The sequence below is a fragment of the Anabrus simplex genome, chromosome 3 (assembly GCF_040414725.1).
Source record: "Anabrus simplex isolate iqAnaSimp1 chromosome 3, ASM4041472v1, whole genome shotgun sequence".
Taxonomy (NCBI): Eukaryota; Metazoa; Arthropoda; class Insecta; order Orthoptera; family Tettigoniidae; genus Anabrus; species Anabrus simplex.
Genome location: NC_090267.1, coordinates 99,323,852 through 99,346,603, shown reverse-complemented (window position 1 = coordinate 99,346,603; position 22,752 = coordinate 99,323,852). Strand labels below are relative to the sequence as shown.

Below are 22,752 nucleotides of genomic sequence, written 5' to 3'. Positions count from 1 at the left end.
AGGAAAAAGCTCTGCTTCCTTTGAAGCACCATACTTTGATGTTAACAATTGTAAATAATTATATTTTTGCTTTCTTGTATTCAAAAAATGCAAACTTTACGATCACAACCACATGATTTAAATCTGTCATCACTGCGACCCACTATTGTCAACCAAACTGATCTTATGTGCCCAGCACTGTACACGCATTAAATGATCCCCTATGACCACACTTAATGTTTCATAACACAAGGTCATGTACAGGGCACTGTCACTAACAAACACTTTAACTGCATCATATGGTACACTATAACTACACAGAGCTTCTAAAACAGAACGAGAGCAGTTTGTAGCATTTCCTGCATCAAGATAGTTCACAGAAATAACGTGCAGTTTTCTTTTTGATCTGGCTGGGACTTGGAATATGATGACAAAAAAGCAACCCATTCTATCTGTAGTTTCATTACAGAGTATGTTGATGTTCTTCCCCACTAGAGCCTCTGCTGTTCTTTTCTGGCAGTCAGATGCAACTTCTAGAAAGGAAGAAAGACCTCAAATTATAACAAAATAATTTAAAATTACTGGATCAATTGGGTACGGGTAAGATAGTTTGATATGGAAATCGCACTCAAATTCGGTATCCTTCAATTTTGCGTGTGGTTTCGATGTTGTAATACCTAAACCGTACCTGATAAATGAAATCGAAGCTTACCCGGTAAATATACTTCACGTAGAGTTCTCACACGTGGCAGCTCTTTATTTGAAAACTCAGTAATCGAGGCTCTTAGCTCTTTGCTTTCCAGCTTTTCCAGAGGTATATTTGCTTTGGCAAATACTTCAATTCAGGTCCCTTGTGTGCGGTAACTGTGCACACTGAAGTGTGCAGAGTTTGGGCATTGCTGTTCTACAGTATAACCCCGATTTTGTGCGACCTACAGTTTAGCATAAACCCACTTTTAACAAAAGAAATTTCAAGTCCCGAAAATTATTCCGTAAGAGTAACGTAATTTTATATTAGAATTAACGTAATTCACATTAGGACGAAACCCACATTTAGCATAAGGAAATGTCAAAATTCTGAAGTATTTGTTTCTATTAGTTATGGTTATGGGACATTAAGAACCTATGAAAAAGACTTCATTAACTTGCTAAGGATCTTTCAAGGCAGAAGAAAGATTTAGCGCATAGGTGCTTAGCGCTAAAATGAGATGTCAGGATCACACACATCTGACCGTGGGCGCTGTAGTACAGTAGAAGAGAACGCCATTGTAATGACAATATTGTTATACCTTCAGAAATTCCTAAATTAATATAAGCAATATCCTTCGGTTACAATGAAAACGCTTTCACCGATTCATCCATTATTATGAACAAATTTGGGTGCGTTAAGTGTTTCTGTTACCAATATTCATACACTCAACTTCAGCGTTTATACTGAACGAGATCGATCATCTCGCTACATGCACAAGCGAGCTCTCGCTGACTTTGATTAATACAGTGGAACCTCAATTCTCCATTTTTGCAGGGACCATGGGGAAAAAACGTACAAGACAGGAAAGCTGAAACTCCGGGAATGAATGAACCATCAACAATTTGGCCAAACAACACAAAAATAAAATATATATACTTATAACCTTACAAACACCCCTAAACCAAACCAAACCACAGCCCGAATGGGCCTTCCGCCTACCAAGCAACCGCTGCTTGGTCTGGAGGCCTGCAGTTTACGAGGTGACGCATGGTCAGTGTGACGAATCCTCTCGGCCGTTATTCCTGGCTCTCTAGACCGGGTCGACATCTCACCATTAAATAGCTCCTCAATTAAAGGTTCCGTTAATTGTAGAATGAGTGAACCTGGAAATAGCCCTTATATCCAGGTAAAAATGCCTGACGTGGCTGGGAATCGGACCCGCCTCTGAGTGAGAGGTAGGAAAGTTAGATCGTGGGGCTGGCTTCAAACATTAATTACCGGTACTTCCCCTATGGGAATCAACATCCACATCACATGACTTAAGAATTTCAAAACTTTAGTTTTACCAAGAAAACTTCGTCAGTTTCCTCTGAAAACTTCTTTCAGTTCAGCATCGAAAAATTTAATACCCATAACGCCAAGCCAAACAACAATTGACCACAAGTATTTTTTAATTCTCTAATCTAATAAAATAAAGCATAATAGATACCAAAGCGCCCAACATGGAGAAATCCCTTTTTCTAAATCTTCAATTGTAATTTGGTGTCTGGTATACTGTTCGTAGTCAGTTTATGGAAATCTTGTACAGCGTAAATTAGGCCTACATCGACTTTTAAAGATTATGATGAACTCAAGAATATGGTTACAAGATATGGTTACAAGAATATGGTTTCGAATGCAAGTATCGATCCTCAAGTTCTTGAATGCATTATATTCAATTCTGCCTGTCACTAATCATAATCAAATTGGAAAGAGAAAAAATAGCATTAGCACTTCCAAAATTAAGATTATTCGTGACCTTTACAAGTCGGTAAAACTGTGAAATGATACATAGTTTCTAAACGTAACATGCGCAAATAAAACGACTCCAGTTTTTATAACATTTCAACACAAGAACGTGAAATTCCCAGTCTTATATTAGGACGAAAACCTCCCAAAACCTCCCATGGCGTTATGTATGCAAGGTACATCTGTTCTGGTCTTGATAACAATCGTATACGATAATATTAAAATACTAAATTTGTGTTACTTAAGAAGGAGCAGTTTCGATTCCTGCCTGAAATCCCAGTGACTATACAGTGCCCTGAAGGAAGTGCAGAAAATCTTTTTTGGCAATACACTCGAAAAAAAAGTAACCCTGGACATAATGTAGATGTTTTACAAGTACGAACATTTGACGAAACTTGTTCCATCTTCAAGTACAGCTGCCGAAATGCACTCTGTCTCCTTCCAATTGTTGTGGACACTCTCTGCTTTATGATTTCTTGGGATTCTCTAAACAATACCACCCGAATGCGATGCTAGGGTGGTCCCTTATACAAGTTCACCGCCGATCGCTTTTCCAGTACGGTACAGTACTTCCTCAAATTACCGCAATGACGGGACGTTAACACCAAGATCCATAAATATGCTGTAGCTGTCCTTTCGCAAGATACAGTTTCTTGAAAAACACGTGATCGAGGATTTAGTGCTGATGGTACTGAAATTTCTGGACGGTTGATCCGGTAAATCGTTTCTTCGAGGAACAGATGATGCAGGATTTTTACAACGTGACTTAATTAGGACGCTCACGGGACCACATAATTTGAACGAATAATATGGGAAGACGTAGTTTCCAGGAACGTATAATTGAGGTTCTACTGTAATAACCCATAACTCTGAATGGTCGTAAACAAATATTGGGAGAATGCTTTTGTAATAAATGCACTGACACCAGATACAGTAGTGTGCATAACTAATTTCAGATGTTAGGTTATATACACTTGCATCTGGTTAAATTTCACAAAGGCTGTTTCCATGTAAATTTATAGTGAAAATGTTATGTAAGGGAAAAGGTTATGTAATTTCATGTATTTTATTTAAATTGCACCTGTAATCTATATTGCGCTACTGACACGAATAAATAAATACTCTACAGGGAGCGTAAAATATATTTTTGCAATAAATGCGTGGTAAACCTAGGTTAGGTGACGGTGTTTGCAGTAAGAAAATGGAAAAGTTTGCCACAGAAGCCCCTGGAGTGATGCTATTACAATTTTTAAGAATAAAACTGTACATGCGAGTTCACAGGCTATCGGAATTAGAAAATGACTAACTAATGATTAAGGTGCTGTATGGAAAACAGCCGCGAAAAGTTTCGAACAAACCGATTGCTGTTTCATAACAATTTTAATGCATTTTGTGCAAGTGTGGTAACTTTTCCAAGTTTTATGGAAATTCGTATATAACCTTATAAGAACAACCTTAAACCGAAACAGTTCTGCATTCACCGACAAAATCTGTTGTCAAAAGGAAGGGGTAATCAATATCAGGAATAATAGCAACTATATTCTTAAGTAACATTGAAAAGAATTTCTCAACCAACTAAGAGAAGTAGAGGGAGACCAAGGCAATTAGCTTTAAGAGGTGTGGAACTAAAGGAGGCTACAAAAGATTATGGATGCACTTAGTTAATTCACAAAGGCTTTCAGGCTGACTGCTAAAAGGCATAACAGTGTACAGTGAAGATGTATGCACTAGATGTCTGTGCTCAAAAAGGGCCAAAGCTAGTTATGGTGCAATATAGGTCTTTTGCCTAGATACCAGGAGAAGTTTAACACAAGAGTAATCTTCAGCACAAACAGTACAATGCTGTAACTACCGTATGGTGTGCAGGGTAGATATCTACTTGTTTTATTGCTGTCATTTTGTAAATAATGTGTGATGGTGCAATTTATGTTATTACAGGCAAAGATTACTGAAAAAAATGTGCTTCTATTAAAACCTCGATTCAAGGTAAATCCCCATTTAAGGTCAAAATATTCACGTACCTGTGAAAACACTAAATAGGGGTTTTACTGTATTTTGTGCATATTATAAAAGAATCACCCAGAATTCAGGATAAGGCTTTGTATTGAGCTTGTGTCCAGGTAGTACCAGAGACACATTGTTTATTTTTTTATTTTTTTTTGCTATTTGTTTTACATGGGAAGGAAGTGGCCTGCAGTTATCAAAAGAATGCTTCCAGTCACTATGTATTACATTCGGAAATATAACTTGTAACATATGCTAGTTATCAGCTGATGGTTTGAAACGCATTCAACATCACAGTTTTAACCAGGAGTGGCTTCTGCTAAACATACACCAGCTGGGAATATCAGAGACCATCTCCAGAAACCATTTGGGAATAGCTTCACACAGTTTGGACTCAATAGTTGGGAACGAAACTATTTGTAAAAGGTTCAAGAAGACGGGACCTCGAATGCCGTTGGTCTCTATTGTAGTGCAAGGCTGACGAGGTGGCATGGAAGATGACGTCACTTGGAATGACGACACGCTGGTAGCAGGGAAGTCAGCGGCGCAAGGCAATTAAAATGAAAGCAGTGATCAGGTTTACTGTGTGGTAGGCCTACTGCTGAACTGACAAGAGACAAATGACTGGCCATTGAATTATTTTGTATCAATATTGCATAATATGATAATACGATACCCTTATACCTTTTCTCTACGTGGTCGAGTATGAAGTGAGACGAATCTTATAGTGAGTTTTTACGACCGCATGCCCTTCCTGACGTTCGACCTCATCAGAGGAATTAATGAGATGACTTGATATGAGTAACTAAAATGGATTATATTTATTTTATATGTAGGCCTAAAAGTCGTGTTCACCATTTATTGACTTTTTACGTTTAGAAACACTGCCTTCCAATGAAAATAGCCAGTATAACGCAAATATATTCATAGGTTTGTTAAAGAATGGTGTAGAATGTTTAGATGTTCAATTTATAGCTCTTTAAAGCCTAGAAGTCATGTGTTCAGTGCACGAAATTTGAGGTTTTCGCATATTACATTTTTGGCTTTAAAAGTGGGTAAATACGGTAAATACGGTAGCTATCAAATCATTTTTGATGCAACATTTGTAAGGAGACATTTTTCACCTAGAATCATTCACGAGGCGATAGAAATTGCCAAACTCTGGAATAATTTTAACAAAGAGGACGGTTATATGAGTAGACCATGGCTACTCTACATAGTTACGTTTTCAACATCTTTCAGCTTGACTTTGGAGGCCTTGGAATGAACTACATTTCTAATAGGGTCTTTCTATCATGAGTCTACTTACTACGGAGTGATAATTGCCATTGACAGTATATAACACTCCCCTGCTAGTATCTACAAAATAAAGCCACCTCTTGCCTGCAAGTACATCGTCCTCTACACTTCGGATTGTCACATCATCTATTGTCAGCTGCCATCGCATGACTAGTGTACAACTTGCTCAACTCAGATGGTTGCCACATTTTAACGTCAATTGACGTCATCTTCTGGAACAAACTTGATTCAATTTTTCTCGTCCTTTCTCGCAAGTCAATATATAAGACCCATCCACTCCACTTAGAATTTAATCTACTTTTGACTCCGGTGTGGCATGAAGGGACTTCAGCCCGCAGCTGTGTTTTACACGCTACCATTATTTCCTGATCATCAGGACTGTTTTCAACGAAACTCTGGGTGAGCGAAGTGACTTTCCATTAATTCTGTGACAGAACTTGATTCCCACAGCCCTTCGTGTTACATACTGCTGCATTACTTCGGCCATGCTTATCCTTGCTCCTCCCAGTAAGTCAATGCAAGGAATTTTGAAAACATGAATCTAGAGTTATTAACCTGATCATTTTTATAAATCATTCTTCAAACCTTTTATAAAGAATTGAATAAAGTGTTAATGCTGCACGACTCCTCCTGCCCTACACCTGCTCCCCGTCCTTCTTCCTCCTTCAGGAAGGGTTCAGCACCTTGTTAGTATGTTTTTGGGCTATGTGCAAATTTATCTTATCTCATTTATGAAATAAATACAGGAAAACCTCGTTAAGAAGTTTCTGCAGGGGACAAAAAAACGAACATGTTAAGCGAGAAAACGTACTATATGAATACAAACTATCGAACAGAGATATGGAAACACTAGTTACAATTTTTTTTCCGACATGAAGGCATTTTTTACAGATGTTGATTTCCATAGGGAACCCGAAGGCTGGAAGGGTTTATGGTGTCCAATAACGGACCAACTATAATGGTGTTGTGGATTTGCTCATTCGGAGCGGATATTTCGGGTTCCCTATGGGAATCAACATCTGTATCATCTGATGGCCGGGCAGGCATCAGTTTTTGAAAATTAGACAGGGATTCTTGTAGTGCATTGGCACTGCCAGCGGCTCCGGGTGGCTTGCACAGTGGCCTCCACGGTGTGCGCCAATAAATTTTATTATATAAATATTTTTTATATAAATTTTTATATAAATTATACAAATTTTTATATAAATTTAATATGATGAGAATCGGGACTTCAAATTTACGACGTGCTAAGCGGGAAAACGTGTTAATGAGGAACCTTGAATGCTGTGGTTTCTGGGTTATACCACCCTTTGGAATGTTTTAAATGTGGGTAACACATATTTACGCATTTGTTCCTCTTCATGCTCAACCTTGTCAATCTTGTTTTAACTCGCTGTTAATCCCTTTCAAATGGTTTTAGAATTTGTATTCTCTCTTCTTATATTAACACTGTTATTCCAATTGCTTAAAATATACAGTCTAGTAGAAATGTTGAACTTTAAGTTTTTTCTCCTCTTTCCTATTTTCCTTGTCTTCTGTACTGACCAAGGACAACCTCTGGTTTTTCTCAGCTGCTTCCGATATAATTTATGCTCAGATAATATATTGGTAATGTGCCATTATTTTTGTCATTTCACCCTGCTTTGATGATATTGGTTATCATTACTATCATTATTATTACTGTCGCTGCTACTGCTACTAACTGATCATGTTACAACGGTTTTCATTCTACACTGTCATTGCACTGAAAACAATCTTGGTTGCAAGATTGAAACGCGTCAGTGTACAATTATTATAACACGACTTAGGGCCTGTACTACGACTCCCAGGTAAACAGCCAGATATGTAGGTTGCAGTTTTGCAAAATCGAAGTTAATTAAATATTTTCTTGCGTACTACCAATGGATTTTAACGGCGGTATTGTAATGTGGAAGTTGTAGTAACATTTTTATTGGGTTGGTAATAAGGTTACTGAAAATATAGCGAAATTTAGAGCGGTGGTATACGTGTTCCCTGGTGTTTTCGTTTGTTTAGTTATATGCCTTTTGAAACTGTATTACTAGAATGTCAGATTCTTATTAACCCCTTCGGTGGCGGGTTTTGGCAGACCTCCTGTGCCAAAAAAGTGAAGTTTTTTTGGAGGAATTTATTTATTTTTAGGAAGCAAGGAATGAGTAACAATTATTCATCATCATCCTAAACCATCTCCAGTTTCCCGGGTGTGGTATATGAGCCTTCTCCATCTCATCCTGTCCTTGTACCATTCTTCCTCCACCAACTTGTTCCAATCATGACCTCTCAGCAGTACATCGCTCTTAACTAAACCTATCCATTTCCTTCGTGGCCTTCCCACGGGTCGTCTTCCTTCTACCTTTCTGTCAAATTCCTTCCTTGCAGTTCTGTTTACTGGCATCCTCTTCATGTGACCAAACCACTTCAGTCTTGATATCTGAATCTTATTGAAGAGAGAATCATCTATTCCTACTTCTTTTCTAATTTTCTCATTCCTAATCTTGTCTTTCCTGGTTTTCTGGATCATAGTGCGTAGGAATTTCATTTCAGCTGCCTGAAGTTTGGAATTATCTCTATTGGTCAGTGTTGTGGTTTCGAGACTGTATGTAAGAATTGGTGTATAATAGGACTTGTACAATGCCATTTTTGTTTTCATGGGTATTTGCTCATCCCACAGCAGGTGTCTTACCTGGTGGTAAAATTGTATTGCCTTATTGATGCGATTGTTCACCTCATGTTTTGCTAGGTTGTCATTTGATATAACGCTACCCAAGTATTTGAAAACTAGAACGCTGTCCAGTTGAGCTTCATTTAACATGACTATTGGTTCTGCTCCTTCCCCATACACTTTCATCACCACCGTCTTGGTCTTGCTGATGTTTAAACCATATTTCTTAAACTCCTCATTCCAGCTTTGTATTCTCTCTCCCAATTCCTCTCCAGATCGCAACATCATCTGCAAATGTGAAGGCTTTGATATCTCCATGTTCTTTCCTTTTAATAGATTTCATTACTACATCCATTACAATAATAAATAGAAGTGGTGACATTGAGCTGCCCTGCTGCACTCCTCTCTTTGTTTCAAACCAGTCCGACAAACCACATCCTACTTGAATACAGCTTCTGTTTCCACTATACAACATTTTCACTTTGTCTATAAGGCTGTCTCGCACTTGAAGTTCTTTCATGCATTGCCAAATTCTTTCCCTTGGTACACTATCGTATGCTTTCTCCCTGCCAAATTCTTTCCCTTGGTACACTATCGTATGCTTTCTCAATGTCCAAAAATATTAAAAATAAAGGCTTGTTCTTCTCCCAGTATTTTTCCATTAGCATCCTAATTGCAAATATAAGGTCTGTAGTTGACCTTCCTGGTCTGAAACCATACTGCTCTTCTTCCAAAATTGGTTCAACAATATCTCTGATTCTGGTCTCTATTATTTTTTCCAATATTTTCAGGACATGAGACAGTAGTGTGATACCTCGGTAATTAGTACATTTTCGTCGGCTTCCTTTCTTGAACAGAGGTACAATGATGCCCATCTTCCAGTCCTCAGGAATAGTATTTTCCTCCCATATCTTGTTGAGCAGTCTGTAGAGCCATTAGATTCCTGGAATTCCTGCTGCTTTCAGCATATCTGCACTTAGTTCGTCTATGCCCACTGCCTTTCCTTTCTTCATGCTCTTGAGCGCATTTTCAACCTCAAGCCATGTAATTGGTGGTTCAGTTGTGGTTCCTCGGCTTGGCTCTCCTCTATCCGTTGTTACGTTTTCTGTATCTCCATTCAGCAGCTTTTCAAAATAGATCTTGAGTTCTTGTTTAATTTCTCCCTCTTCTTGTGCCAGAGTTCCATCATCCCGTTCTATTGCTTTTATGGTCTCTTGATCCCTTCGCTTGTTTTTCACTACTCTGTATAGCAATTTCATATTTCCTCTACTGTCCTCTTCCAGTTTGTCTGCAAACTCATTCCATTTCTTCTCTTTTTCTTCCCTTACAATGTTCTTTACAGCAAGTTTCTTGTTCCTGTACACTCCTTGAAGTCTTTGTATTTCTTGTTCATTTCGTTCTTGTCCCTGTTTTTGTTTTTCCTTGCCCAGTGCCTTCTTTATTTGGTTTCTTTCTTTCACCGCTGTTTTCACTCTATCATTCCACCATGGTGTCTCCTTTTTTCTTTTGATAGAACTTGTAACTCCACATAGGTTTTTGGCTTCTCCCACAAAGGTGTCTTTGAAGGCCTTCCATTCTTCATTAACGCTGGTTACTTCACACTTCGGCAAACTCTGTTGAATCCTTAGTTTGTATTCTTCCTTTATTTGGACTTCTTGCAACTTCCAAGTTTTAACCCTTGGTTTTTTCGTAATAAGTTTCTGCGTTTCATTTGCCTTATGTTTGAAGCCTACTACCAGCAATCTGTGGTCACTGTCCATGCTTTCACTAGGGATGACCTTTACATCTGTGATGTACCTGCCACCATCTTTATTTGTGATTACGTAGTCAATCAATGTTCTATACTGGCCATCCCAACTGTACCTTGTTATTCTGTGACTGTCTCTTTTTTTTTGAAGAATGTATTTTTGATTATAAGATCATTTCTTCTGCACAGATCTAATAGTTGTTCTCCTTCTGGGTTCCTTTGTCCAAATCCATGTGGACCAATGATGTTCTCGTACCCAAGTCTGTCTACCCCAACTTGCGCATTTAGATCTTCAATAATAATATTTTCCTCATTAACTGTAACTTCCAGGTCTTGCCGAAATTTCTCTTTGTCTTCCTCACTGCAGCCTGTATGTGGGGCATACACTTGTATGATGGTGTACTTAGTGTTCTCCAGTTTCATGAACATTTTTTTTATTCTATCACTTCTGCAGATAACTTCAGCTGTAGCATCAGTCCTTTCGTTAATTAGTAACAATTATTAAGGGAACAAATTCATATATTATTCAAGGTTAATAAAAACTTACTTTACACTCTATTTACACTTTTTTACAGTAGGCCTGTGATATAGTTTCATAAAATATTGGTGTTTTGAGTAGGGCCTATACTGTCCTGTGAGCAATGCATTTTTATTTCAGGCTTTTGTATTATTCCCATCAGCAATGCTAAAGCAATAAATTGCCAAATTTTGTAAGAGCTTCTTTTTTCCAAAACTGTACCCTTCCATGCGGAGATTTATTTACAAGGTTTTCAATGCACTTTTAGCATAGGGCCAACGAATTTTTTCGGTCACTGTCAAATTTACAACTTCACCTGTTAGAATCAGTTCAAAACAGTCAATCGCACTCACCTCTGGTAATAAGCTAAGCCTCACACCAGGATTTCCCGTAAATGGAATAATATTAGGTCGCACACTATCCCCAGGTTTACACTTTTTCCAAACGAATGTATATTCAACATCTACCATCACCTTAGCGTCTGACATAATATCTCCTTCACTTTCACTAGAATTACTAAGGTCATCATCTGAAGAATCAATAGAATCATTATAGCTACTATCAGAAATACTAATGTCACTTAGAGATTCATCTTTGATGTAGTTCCTTATTTTGTCTTCAGACAAACTTCTCTTCCATTTCGTGCTCGCCATTTCTGTTTACCTCGTCAGCTGGTCAGAGGTTGTATATATAAAGTAGAGAAGATAAGGCATATTTTAAGCCAGACGCTACGTGAATACAGCTGGAAATCCTCCCGCCATCTGTTGAGAATACTTGAAAACATTTTCCCAAGCGATTAGAGTACCCGAGAAATTATTGGGCGATCGCGAAATGAACACTGCAGCTAAACGAGAATTTCTCGGGCGGTGACGTTATGGGCAGGCGTGCGCCACCCGAGAATTTCTCGGGCGTGCCACTGAAGGGGTTAAGCTATAATGTGAAAGTTCAGGTCAAAAACAGAACTAGGACTGAAATCTACACATACGAAGAAATGTTGAAATTAATTAACTATGTAACGAAACTGTTATAGAAAATAAAAGGACTGAAAATGTAATCTGGACGCAAAAGTTAAGATTCAGGTTATGTATCTTTCTTTTTGTCTAGTACTAGTTACGAGGATGCGCGTTACGGAGAAAGTAAAGTTTATATCCGTAATTAACGCCACTGATGCAGCGTAGGATCATTAATTTGATTATTAATTCAATTTCTTGCTTGCTCATTGAATAAGTAGTCAGTTTCTTTCCTTTCAATACAATGTGAGAATAGTTATTGGCAAGCATTTATCTCACTTTAGTGTAAATACTTAGTAGCAAGTTGTTATGAAGTCTAAGAAATTTAACCTCCTTAACATCCTCACTCGACGGACGAATCGCCATGAACAATGTCGTATACCTTTACCCCATATGTGTGTCGCGGATAGATTTGGAACAGAACCCACACTTTTGACACGCATTCTAATGATTAGGAAATGTGTACTATCACCGCTAGTACTCTACCAACTAACATTTAGAAGATAAAAAAATGCTAAGCTAAAGGGACTTGAACCCACGTAGAAATGGATAGTAGCAAACGATGTTGCCGTAACGACCACAGCTAACCATAAAGCCTGAATGTTACTTGTTTGTGTGCAACTCATATAGTCAGTAGCAACAACTTGCTAGATTGGGAAATCTTTTAAGAATTTTGTGATAGTTGGACAGGAAACATGCCATACTTATAAATATATACATAGATTACATTGTAACAACTTCAGTTTCGTACAACATCATGCAGATATATATTTATCTTTATGTGTAGCCATCTTGATTCTTACAGTAGCATTCCCGATAGGAGCGAAGTCCCAGATAAGAGCGTTAACTGCCTCTACAACTTCGGCATAGCTAACCTTGAGAATATTCTCCCAGATTGCACATAAACGAAAGTCGTAGCATGCGTTTTCAACCGAACTTCCAGATAAATGTGCTGACACATAAATTTAAACCAAACTTTTATCTGGTTGTCGTAGTACAGGCCCTAAATATCACCACAACAATATAGCTGAATATCATTTGAGCTTTCAACAAACAAGAATAGGGCTACTCAAACATCAAAAGGTCCAGTACCTGGTTCAAAAATAATACAATAAAGTAACAAACTTTATCTGAAATATCTCTACAGACGGACGAGGCATTGCTTTATGTAATGTGGCTGTGTTTGCGATGAGGAACAACTTCACATTTCAATTAGGTTGTTGAAGGGCCCGAGTAGTAACATACATATACATATTAGTTCCGTTTTACACAGTACAAGTTTTATTTATTTGTGTATGATTCATTTCAAAGACATGTTAGAACTGCCAAGAATAAAGCCATCTAAAGCTCTCCACTGAACGAAAATGTATTTCAAAATTCGGCTAGGATATTTTTTATACAGATTTCTTTTACCTTTCTGAGAAATATGCAAAATGAAAAAGGCAGTAGATAAAAAATTTACCGTTCAGCAATATGCAGGTCATGACAAACACATGGCAGCCAAAATGTCAGTGGATAGCCGAGATCGCATAATATTCTAATAATGTCTATGTGTAGATGCTAGGTTATTTGGCTTGTAAAAAGTGAATTTTTTTAAAAAAATTGAAATATTATTGTAAGGTGTTTATGTGTCTATTATTATTATTATTATTATTATTATTATTATTATTATTATTATTATTATCATCATTATTATTATTAAAGACACTTAATTGCATTCATTCTATTACAACTTAAAAGTAACACAGGCAATGCACATATTTACTATTTTGGGTAAATGTATACAGTAAAACCTTGTTAATTCGAAGTCGTTGGGACGCAAAAATCGGACTTTGAATTAGGTGATTTTGAATTAACCGAAAACTCTTAATTCAGCAATGCCAACCCTTGCCGCGTCACAAAATATTCCAAGACCCGTTACTGCATGCAATTAACCTTCATTCACAGTTTAAATATTTCAAAAGCCATGGAAAAAACATTTTCCAAAATGTGCCCAACAAGATGTAATTACAGTATTCAAATAATACACTGGGATAAATCACTGGCAAACATACCTTCAAGCAACAAAAGGAAAAAAAACCCACAGGATTCAAAGAAGAGGACAAATTATTCTAGCTCCCCCTGTGCAAATGCTTTTTTTCTTGGATTACTGTACTGTTTGAATTTTTTTAGATGCCTTACACATACATGGAAAGCGCCCAACAACCTTTAAAACATCCTGGCTTATCGAACTTTCCTATAATGACGGGAGGAAGTCTCTCGCTTCCGTGTGCATTACAACACAGTACAATGACCCCCACCCTTGTACGATTTCCCGACTGGCACTACCCTCCTTTAAAACCGTTAAGTCCATTTGGGCTCAGCATTAAAAAAAAAAAAAAAAAAAAAAAAATAAATAAATAAATAAATAAAAAAAAAATGCACTTTCATCGGCATTGACAGTACTGTCCAGTACATACGAAATGATTATATGAGCCATGCTTTTCTGCCAACTGTTGGCATCGCCAGTGTTCACGGACTATGACACGTTCTAACATAATGCAGATAAATTTTGAATTTAATGGAGGTGAGCTGCATGTACTACCATTTAAACCACATACCAGCCCTCCTACCACTCTTAAATTTCTGGCAGTACCAGGAATCAAACCAGTTGGAATGTGTGTGATGCAATAAAAGCAGTAGCCACAGCCTGGGATTTTGTATCATCACAGCACCTATAAAATTTCTCTGCTACATGATATTGTGGCATTCCTTAAAACACTGAATACAAAATAATTATGATTTTACTCAAACTTAGCAAATATGAAGCACACTGTACACACACACTCTTAAAAATGTAAAGGCAGTTTTGGATTAAAAGTCTGAATTTTGGTACTGGGATCGACATTGTTCTTTGAATTACGAATTATCTGTATATCGAATTAAACAATTTAAATAACATACAAAACCATACCTCATGTTTCTGGGAAAGAGAGCTGCTTCGAATTAGGCGGGGATTTGAATTAATTGATTTTGAATTATCGAGGTTCTACTGTATCTGCCTTCTTATTTTTGGGTTATTTTCTTGCACATTTTTGTCGATATTTTTTTATTATTTTTAGGTTATGTTATAGATCATTTATTTGGCATTTATCAGGTCATCAAAATCTGAGCCCTGCTAATTTAAGATGAAGCTGGAAACAGCTGGTAGTACGAATTTGACCGAGCACGGGAAAAGTATGCCTCAAGTGATGTGTTCAATACAGACATAACGGAATTTTCCACACTCTTCTAAGTTGCACCCTAGGAATTAAAGGTGAAAAGTGTCATAGTGGGCTTGCACTAAACAATATTTAAATGTTATCCTCTTGTATAATGTGGACGGTCAAGAAAAACTTTGTTTAATGGGCGATTGGCAAGTCTGAGCAACCATATTGCTTTAAAAACATGAACAGGGATTTTTGACCTTGCATTACTCTCATCATAAGAAAGGTTGGATTAGCAGGTCAACATTTTGTGACTAACTCGCTTCAACAGTCATATGATCACTCAGAAAAGCAATGTCCTGCTGACACTGGACAGTCATACGGCCCGCAACATTAGTGAGCTGACCTTAACTGAAGTATACATTAATTTTTTTCTCGCCAAATGCAGCAAGTTGCCTTCAGCCCTTGGACAATTCATAATCATTTTTATAAAGTAAACTCATGTCCTCATCCCAAGGTTGTGCAGCTCTTTTCAGGCACAACCCCAATGGAGGTGAGCTGCATGTACCATTTGAACCACATACCAGCCCTCCTACCATTCTTAAATTTCTGGCAGTACCGGGAATCAAACCAGGGCTCCCGAGGACGGCAGCTAATAATGCTAACCGTTACACTACAGAGACAGACATCGCTTTCATGAAGAGAGTTCATTGCAAGCAAATTGTAAGAGCTGCAATTCGCACTGCTGAGAATGTTACTGCAGCCCCAAGTTGGAATGTGTGTGATGCAATAAAAGCAGTAGCCACAGCCTGGGATTTTGTATCGTCACAGCACCTATAAAATATCTCTGACAGAGCCTGGAGATGCAGTGATGCTACTCATGGCCAGGAATCAGATGGCAACATCAGTAAAACTTCACCTGACAAATGGGCTATTCTACACAACACTGCAAACCCTAGTGGTAGTTTTGAGGATTTCGTTAATACACACAATGACACTGTTGTATGTCATCACATAGCAAGTGATGTAGGCCTATAAGCAGGTGCATCTGAAGTTCAAGAACTGCTGCCAGAAGAAGCTGCCAGGAAATATTAATATTTTAGAATGTTTTGCTGCAACATCCGAAGTTACCAGTGAGTTTACATAAGTTACGGATACAGTTGGCCGTGAAGTTACTAGGTCTTTCATTCGCAAGAGCAATACTGAATCATACTTAAATTTTCCTCCAGAAAAGGACTTTTGAGTGCCTAACAATTATTTGTAGTGCCTGTACTATGAATGAGAACTCTAAATAAAGTGATTTACGTACTCAATAAATAAATTTAAAAATTTAGCACAAATTTTTGATTTTCTGCTTACAGTTGTATGGCACCTAGAAAAACTTCGACAATCTGAATTGTAAAATGGCCCAGTACCATGTTTATTTCTGAATTTGTTTTCAGGAATACAATGTGTAACATGTGAACTTGCTTCAGATTTCTTTCCAGACTATTTTAACAATCAGTTCCAGAGTTATGAAACACACACACATATATTCCATACTCCTATAAGGTTGAGAAATCACACTTTGGGCAGAAGTCTAATTAACTGCTAAGACACACACAATTGGTTAAATAATTTAATAAAGATCATACTTACAGGGCAACTGTAAATGGTGTTTATCTTCTGGTAAACAAACTGTTCTCCATTAGCAAGAGCCTGTTTGATCTCGTATATCATGTTGGTGGAGTTTAAATAGAGATTCTCCATACAACCTGTATAGTTCTGTGTTACAACCAAGCCTTCCTGTTTGTTGGGCACACCACCTATGTAGAACTAGAACACAATATCAACATTAAAATTACTTCACAACCCTAAATTGTACGGAAATATATCCCTTATGAAGGATCAGAAACTACACAACACTCAATACACTTAGTTGGTAAATAACCATGGTCTCTTTATAAAAAAGTGTAACAAGTTCACAGCTTCATATAAGAATACAACACATGAAAACCCTAGTTAATGGTTCAACACTTCATTTGTGGGCTACAATAGTGAAAAAAAAAAAAAAAAAATCTGAAATAATTGAGTTTTAAGTTTCTGACAGACCACAGACAATAATTAAATTAATACATGCAACAGAAATGAAATTCTTGAGAAGTATGGTGCAGAGAACAAGAAGGAAAAAAAGTGAGGAATGAGAAAATACATAAAAAATGAAAAGTGGGAAAAGTTATGTGATAAAAGTGAAAATCAGGCTTAGTTGGTATGGAAATGTTAAAAGGATGAGTGATGAAAGAATGTCAAAACACAAGACTGAGAAGCAAATGAAAGTGAAAAGAGGCTGAGGGACAACAAAGACTGAGAGGGATGGACTTAAAAACATAAGGCAGCAGATCATGGACTGGAACACACTGTTGGATGGGGAGTGGCGGAATGATGGAAGAAAATGAAGAGGAACCTTCTTTGCCCCTACTCAGCCCAAAGCCAGAAAATAAGAATTGATGATAATACACAAAATACTTACAGCTCTATTAAGATTCAGTTTTGAAAACTCTCCTTTTATCTTGCCATGGATTAATATTCTGTCCACAGAAAAGTGAATGTCCTTACGATTCCGCGAGATGAGTACATCATGCCAAAGGTTATCATCCAACAAGCTACCCACCGATAAACTTGTCATAACACCAGCTCCTATAATAACAGAACCATGAAATTCAAGACATGACATTATCGTACTTCAACATACACTTGCCTCCAAAAAAGTGTAACACTTGATATTTAGGTAGAAAACTTGTTTAAATTCTACACTGAATATGATTTCTATACTTTTTCTAATATTTATTGATTGGCTAGTGTTAAATGGACATTACTGAAGGAGAACCAACAATGAATAAAAACAGACTGCTTTTTAATTCAGACAATGGTGAGTGCTGCTGAATATTTCTTATTCATTTTGCACCAATTTTGAAAACCATTATTTGAAGCACTGCAGTCGCTCTTGTACCTTTGACACTGATTGACCAGTATCTGAGCAATACCTGAGCAATACTCATCAATATGCCTCTAAGTCATGTGGATTTGGCAAAAGTGGTACCATTGGTGAACGATTGCCGTGGCTATCACTATATAGCAGAGGTTTTGAATACAGCCAAAACTGGTTAGGACGTTTTTATGGGGACTGAAAATAAAAGTCATAAAGAGGGAACGTGCTAAAAAAACCAAAAATTTAGCTGTTAAATTTAAGGTTAGGTTGAATGTAAAATTAATTATGATAAAAACAAAGAAACAAGTGTTTAAAATTATAATCGATGAAATAAAGAGATAACATTTTAAGAACTCCAACATAATAAAACTTCCAAGGAAAAACGTTCTTAGAAACGCAAACTATACACGTCGCTAACAATTATGTTTAAATTTGTCAATGAAAGTCCAACATCTGGGTGATTTACACACGTTTGGCATCCACTTTCTCAATAAACTTTAATTTTCCATCATCTGTAAATTGTCTAGCTTTCTTCACCATAACTGAATGTCCTGCAAACTGTAAGTACAGTAGCCCTAATTTATGTACATTGTTACACAATTCATTTACGAATGTAAAAACGAGCACCAACATGTCAGTTGTATACCTAAGTACAGTAGGCCTCATTTACGTACATAAGTCACTCAGGCCTCTTTCAGACGGCACAGGAATAAAACTCGCCCGTGTGTATGCGCGGGTGCACCCACTTCCGCTGGGTCTTACACACACGAGTCTAATGGTGCAAAACTCCCCGCGCTTTCTAGCGGATCATTTTCAACACTCTTTTCAGTATGGGTAATAAATATGGGGCATCATAGTCTTCGTTTACACTTAAGAAACTACAAAAATAGTTCACGCTTGCTGTGCCCTTCACATTTCTAGAGATGCCAACTTTCTAGAAAAGCAATTCGTTATTCACCCGTTAGGGCATGGTGGGGGGGCAGGGGGGCGGCGGCAGCCGTAAAAAAAAATTTCCCCCGAGATCTTACTAACTTACATATCATTGAATAATCAATGAACAACATACAATTCCACAAGATGTAACAATTTAAAGACTGGCATATGAAGAGTGTATGATTCTTACCTGCTGAAGTAACAGGTGAACTGCAATACACATCTGAGTGGAGGTTGAAGGATTATTTCTTTTGTTGAGTACCTACTGTACCTGCTCCCTTAGCACATACCTGCCAACTTTTAGAAATCAAAAATAGGTAGTTTTTTAAAAATCTTGGATTTTATCACATATATTGCACCACGGTCTAGGTGGAAGAAAAGATCAGAATAAAAGGCATAGACTTACATATGTAGAGTTACAATGTGAATTGACCATTAATTTTAAAATCTTATACTAATAAAACATAAACATGGTTACAAGACAATGTACCTAATCATTCTCATTTATGACACTTACATACGAATAATAACGTTTGTGTCACACCGACACACGTAACAAAATGCATAATAGTTTTCTTTATCAGACGGTAAAATGAACGGATATTTATAGGTATCTCTGAACACTTGGAGACAATGTTTGGTATATATTTTGGCCATAACGAGAAGTGAAAATACCCGAAACTGTCACCGACACAACCCCCTTAAATACATTCAACTCATTAAAATTATGCACTTAAGTGCGCGAAACTACCACATACAAAACAATTTAATGTGTTCCATACATTATTAACATACGACTTTGAAAGGGGGTGCGGGAGAGCATAGAAACACAAGAAAAAGTACGTGGCCTACAACACCGACGAAACTACGCACAGAAAACAATGTTACCAGCGCGCGAACCACACAATAACACACTTATTCTTTCGTCCCGATTAACTGAGCTAGCGCGCGCTAGCCTCTCTTGCTTGCAAGACGATTGCCGTCCCGAAGCCCCAGTTGTATGAAGCGCGCACGCTGCTGTGGAGAGCGTAAAACGCGATACACGAAGGCGACGGACAAAACACTCGCGAAATAAAGCATCAAATAAATGCGCTTGAAAATGAGGTTTTGTAAATTACCAGTTTGTCTTTTATCCTAGGGCAAGAACAATGACCGCACTGGAGGTCATATTGGTCGAAAATAGGAAGAAGTAAAAATAAATCGGAAAATCGGAAGACGAGTTAAAAACCGGAAAGTTTCCGGGTAAATCGGAAGGGTTGGCAGGTATGCTTAGCAGCTTGTAGTTCCTGTTTGGTAAACATATACTGGTGACATGCTTTTTCTTTTGATATCATGTGCATCCTCTGCACTAACAGAGCACTTAACAGTTTAGAGTTCATATTAGCACGGAATTCAGTCTTGTTCTTCCTCATCACGCGCATCTGAAAAATCGCTGCTACATACACTACAAAACACGTGCAAATGATATTTTGAGGAACGCAGTAAATAGGGCTATTCATTCGAGTATTCCTTCCTAAATTATTGAACTACTTTTGGTTTATTACTAGCGTCACTAGTCACGGTAACGTCATTACACGTATTTTCCTGCACATGAAATTGCTTCATTATTTCAAACCTTTCGCCTTTCGTAACACACGATTAGTATATATCCTAGAAGAGCAATATACGTAAATTTGGCAAGCAAAATCGCAATAAATACTTCAACAGTAATGCACACAGTATTCACAATGAAACGGAGTTTATCACCAATTTGCCGCCAAAACAAAGACAAAAGAACTTGCATACTTGCATGGAAGCAAATACAGATGGAAGTCTGATCATGTAACAAACAAAGACAACAACTCCGCAAGATATACCACTTGTCTACTTCACAGGTGCCTATTTTTTCGGTACTGGAAGCACACACTGTGTTCGGCGCGTGAAAACTCGAAATATTCTTAAAGAAGGGACATGAAAGGGGCTTAAATGATGACTGAGAAATCCGAAAAGAATATTCTGAGAATTCAAGCTGTAATGGCATTTCTTGCATATCCTTTTGAACACTTCATACACTTACATGTTAAAATCAACAAAAAATCGTAATTTGTTGTGTGTGATTCGTAAAGGCGTAATTATGATGGGCGATTCGTAATTATTACGATTGAATCGTAATAGTTGGCACCTCTGCATTCCATTAGAGAAGATGGGTACAATTTTGAGGATACACTCTCAATAACTGATCTAAATATATTCATGCTTTCCCAAACACGAGACCACTGGCATTAATGACCTTAAAGTTATTAAGTTCTCAATGTCTATTTCGCGCTCTATAATAACCACTGTACATCACACAGAAAAGAAAAATAAGTACACAAAGAACTTTTACGTATTTACTCGTGTATTAGACCCCCCCCCCCGGCTTTTCAAGATGAAGAAAATGAAAAAATAAATCTCGCCTATAACACCCCCCAACGTAATTCATCAGAGAACAACACGATTCCACTTCGAAGCGATTACAAGTCTTATTGCAGCTCTGATGACATCGCACAAATTTGTGAATAGTTTCGTCTGTACGACCTACGCAATGAAAACGCGTCAAATCCATGCGGTACATCTGTGTTTCGTAGTTAAGAAATGTCTGCCTCTGTAGCATAGGTCTACTGCAGCTCTGATGACATCACACAAATAGATGAATAGGCCTATATAGCTTCGTGTCCAACCCGCGCATTGCAAGCATGCATCAGTCATGCTATATGTCTGTGTTTTGTAGTTAATAATGTCCACCAGCGTAATGGTTAGCACAATTAGTTGCTGTTTTCGGGGGTCTGACTTCGATTCCCGGTACCGTACTGCCAGAGATTTACGAATGGCAGGAAGGTTGATGCGGTAAAAGCGGTATATGAAACTTCCCTCCACTGGGGTGTGTCTAAAAAGAGCTGTACCACCTCGGGATGAGGAAACGAGTTAACCTTAGTTGAGAAATATTCGCGGTTGTTGCTATTTATACAGCAGGCGAGATCATTAACAAAGTGGTCGTTTAATATCTCGTAACTCGGGCCCATATAGGTATATATTTGGAGAGAAGTAGGTTTAAAACATGATAAAAGCTATCCAACTAAAACAACTGTTTTACTCGCCAACGTACCTAACAAATAATAATAATAATAATAATAATAATAATAATAATAATAATAATAATAATAATAATAATAATTTTATGTCCCCACGTACTTTAAATGATTTTCGGAGACACCCAACAAAACATACTAGGGTATGCGTTAATAAAAAAAAGAGACAACGAACGTACAAAATTAAACATTATGATGATAAAGCGCATTACCGCCACACCTGTAGATATCCATAAATGCAGTATATTTTCCTGTTATTTATTTTTTCCGTCGAACTTTTGGCACTATCAGGGCGATAATATACCTAACATCAACAATGTGGTCTGTCTTATCTCATGGACAGCTGTTTACCGAAATCCTGATGTGATAAATGTAGAAAACAAGCATGAAATGTACTTAAAAATAAGAATCTGTGTTTCAACAGCCGCAGTTATCAAAAGAATGTTTCCAGTTACTATGTATTACATTCGGAAGTACAACTCGTCAACATACGCTAGTTATCAGCTGACGGTTTGGCTTGCCTTCTACGCATGGCTTTATTCGGAAGGACTGCCTTCTGCTACACATACACCAACTGGGAATATCGGAGACCATCTGGGAATAGATTTACACTGTTTAGACTCTATAGTCGGGAACAAGATTATTTTTTAAAAGTTCAAAAAGACGGGACCTCGTATGCTCTTGATTGCAGTGCATGGCACAAAGAGAATGAAGCATGGCTGACGCGACTGACGAGAGATAGCAGTGAAGATGACGTCACTTGAAATGCCGAAACGCTGGTAGCAAAGCAGGGAAGTTGGCGATAATTCAAATCAAAGCAGTGATCAGGTTTACTGTGTGGTAG

At 37.6% G+C, this 22,752-nt stretch overlaps 1 protein-coding gene across 1 annotated transcript in view; it reads right to left on the bottom strand.

The window, feature by feature from the left end:
- Nrx-IV (neurexin-4) overlaps positions 1 to 22,752 on the bottom strand; it is a 283,385-nt gene that overhangs the window by 185,057 nt on the left and 75,576 nt on the right. The window contains exons 6-7 of the mRNA XM_067142634.2: positions 17,410 to 17,576; positions 16,539 to 16,715 (exon numbers count right to left, since the gene is read on the bottom strand). Of these exons, the coding sequence (XP_066998735.1) occupies positions 16,539 to 16,715; positions 17,410 to 17,576 (344 nt within the window). The remainder of the gene's footprint in view (positions 1 to 16,538; positions 16,716 to 17,409; positions 17,577 to 22,752) is intronic.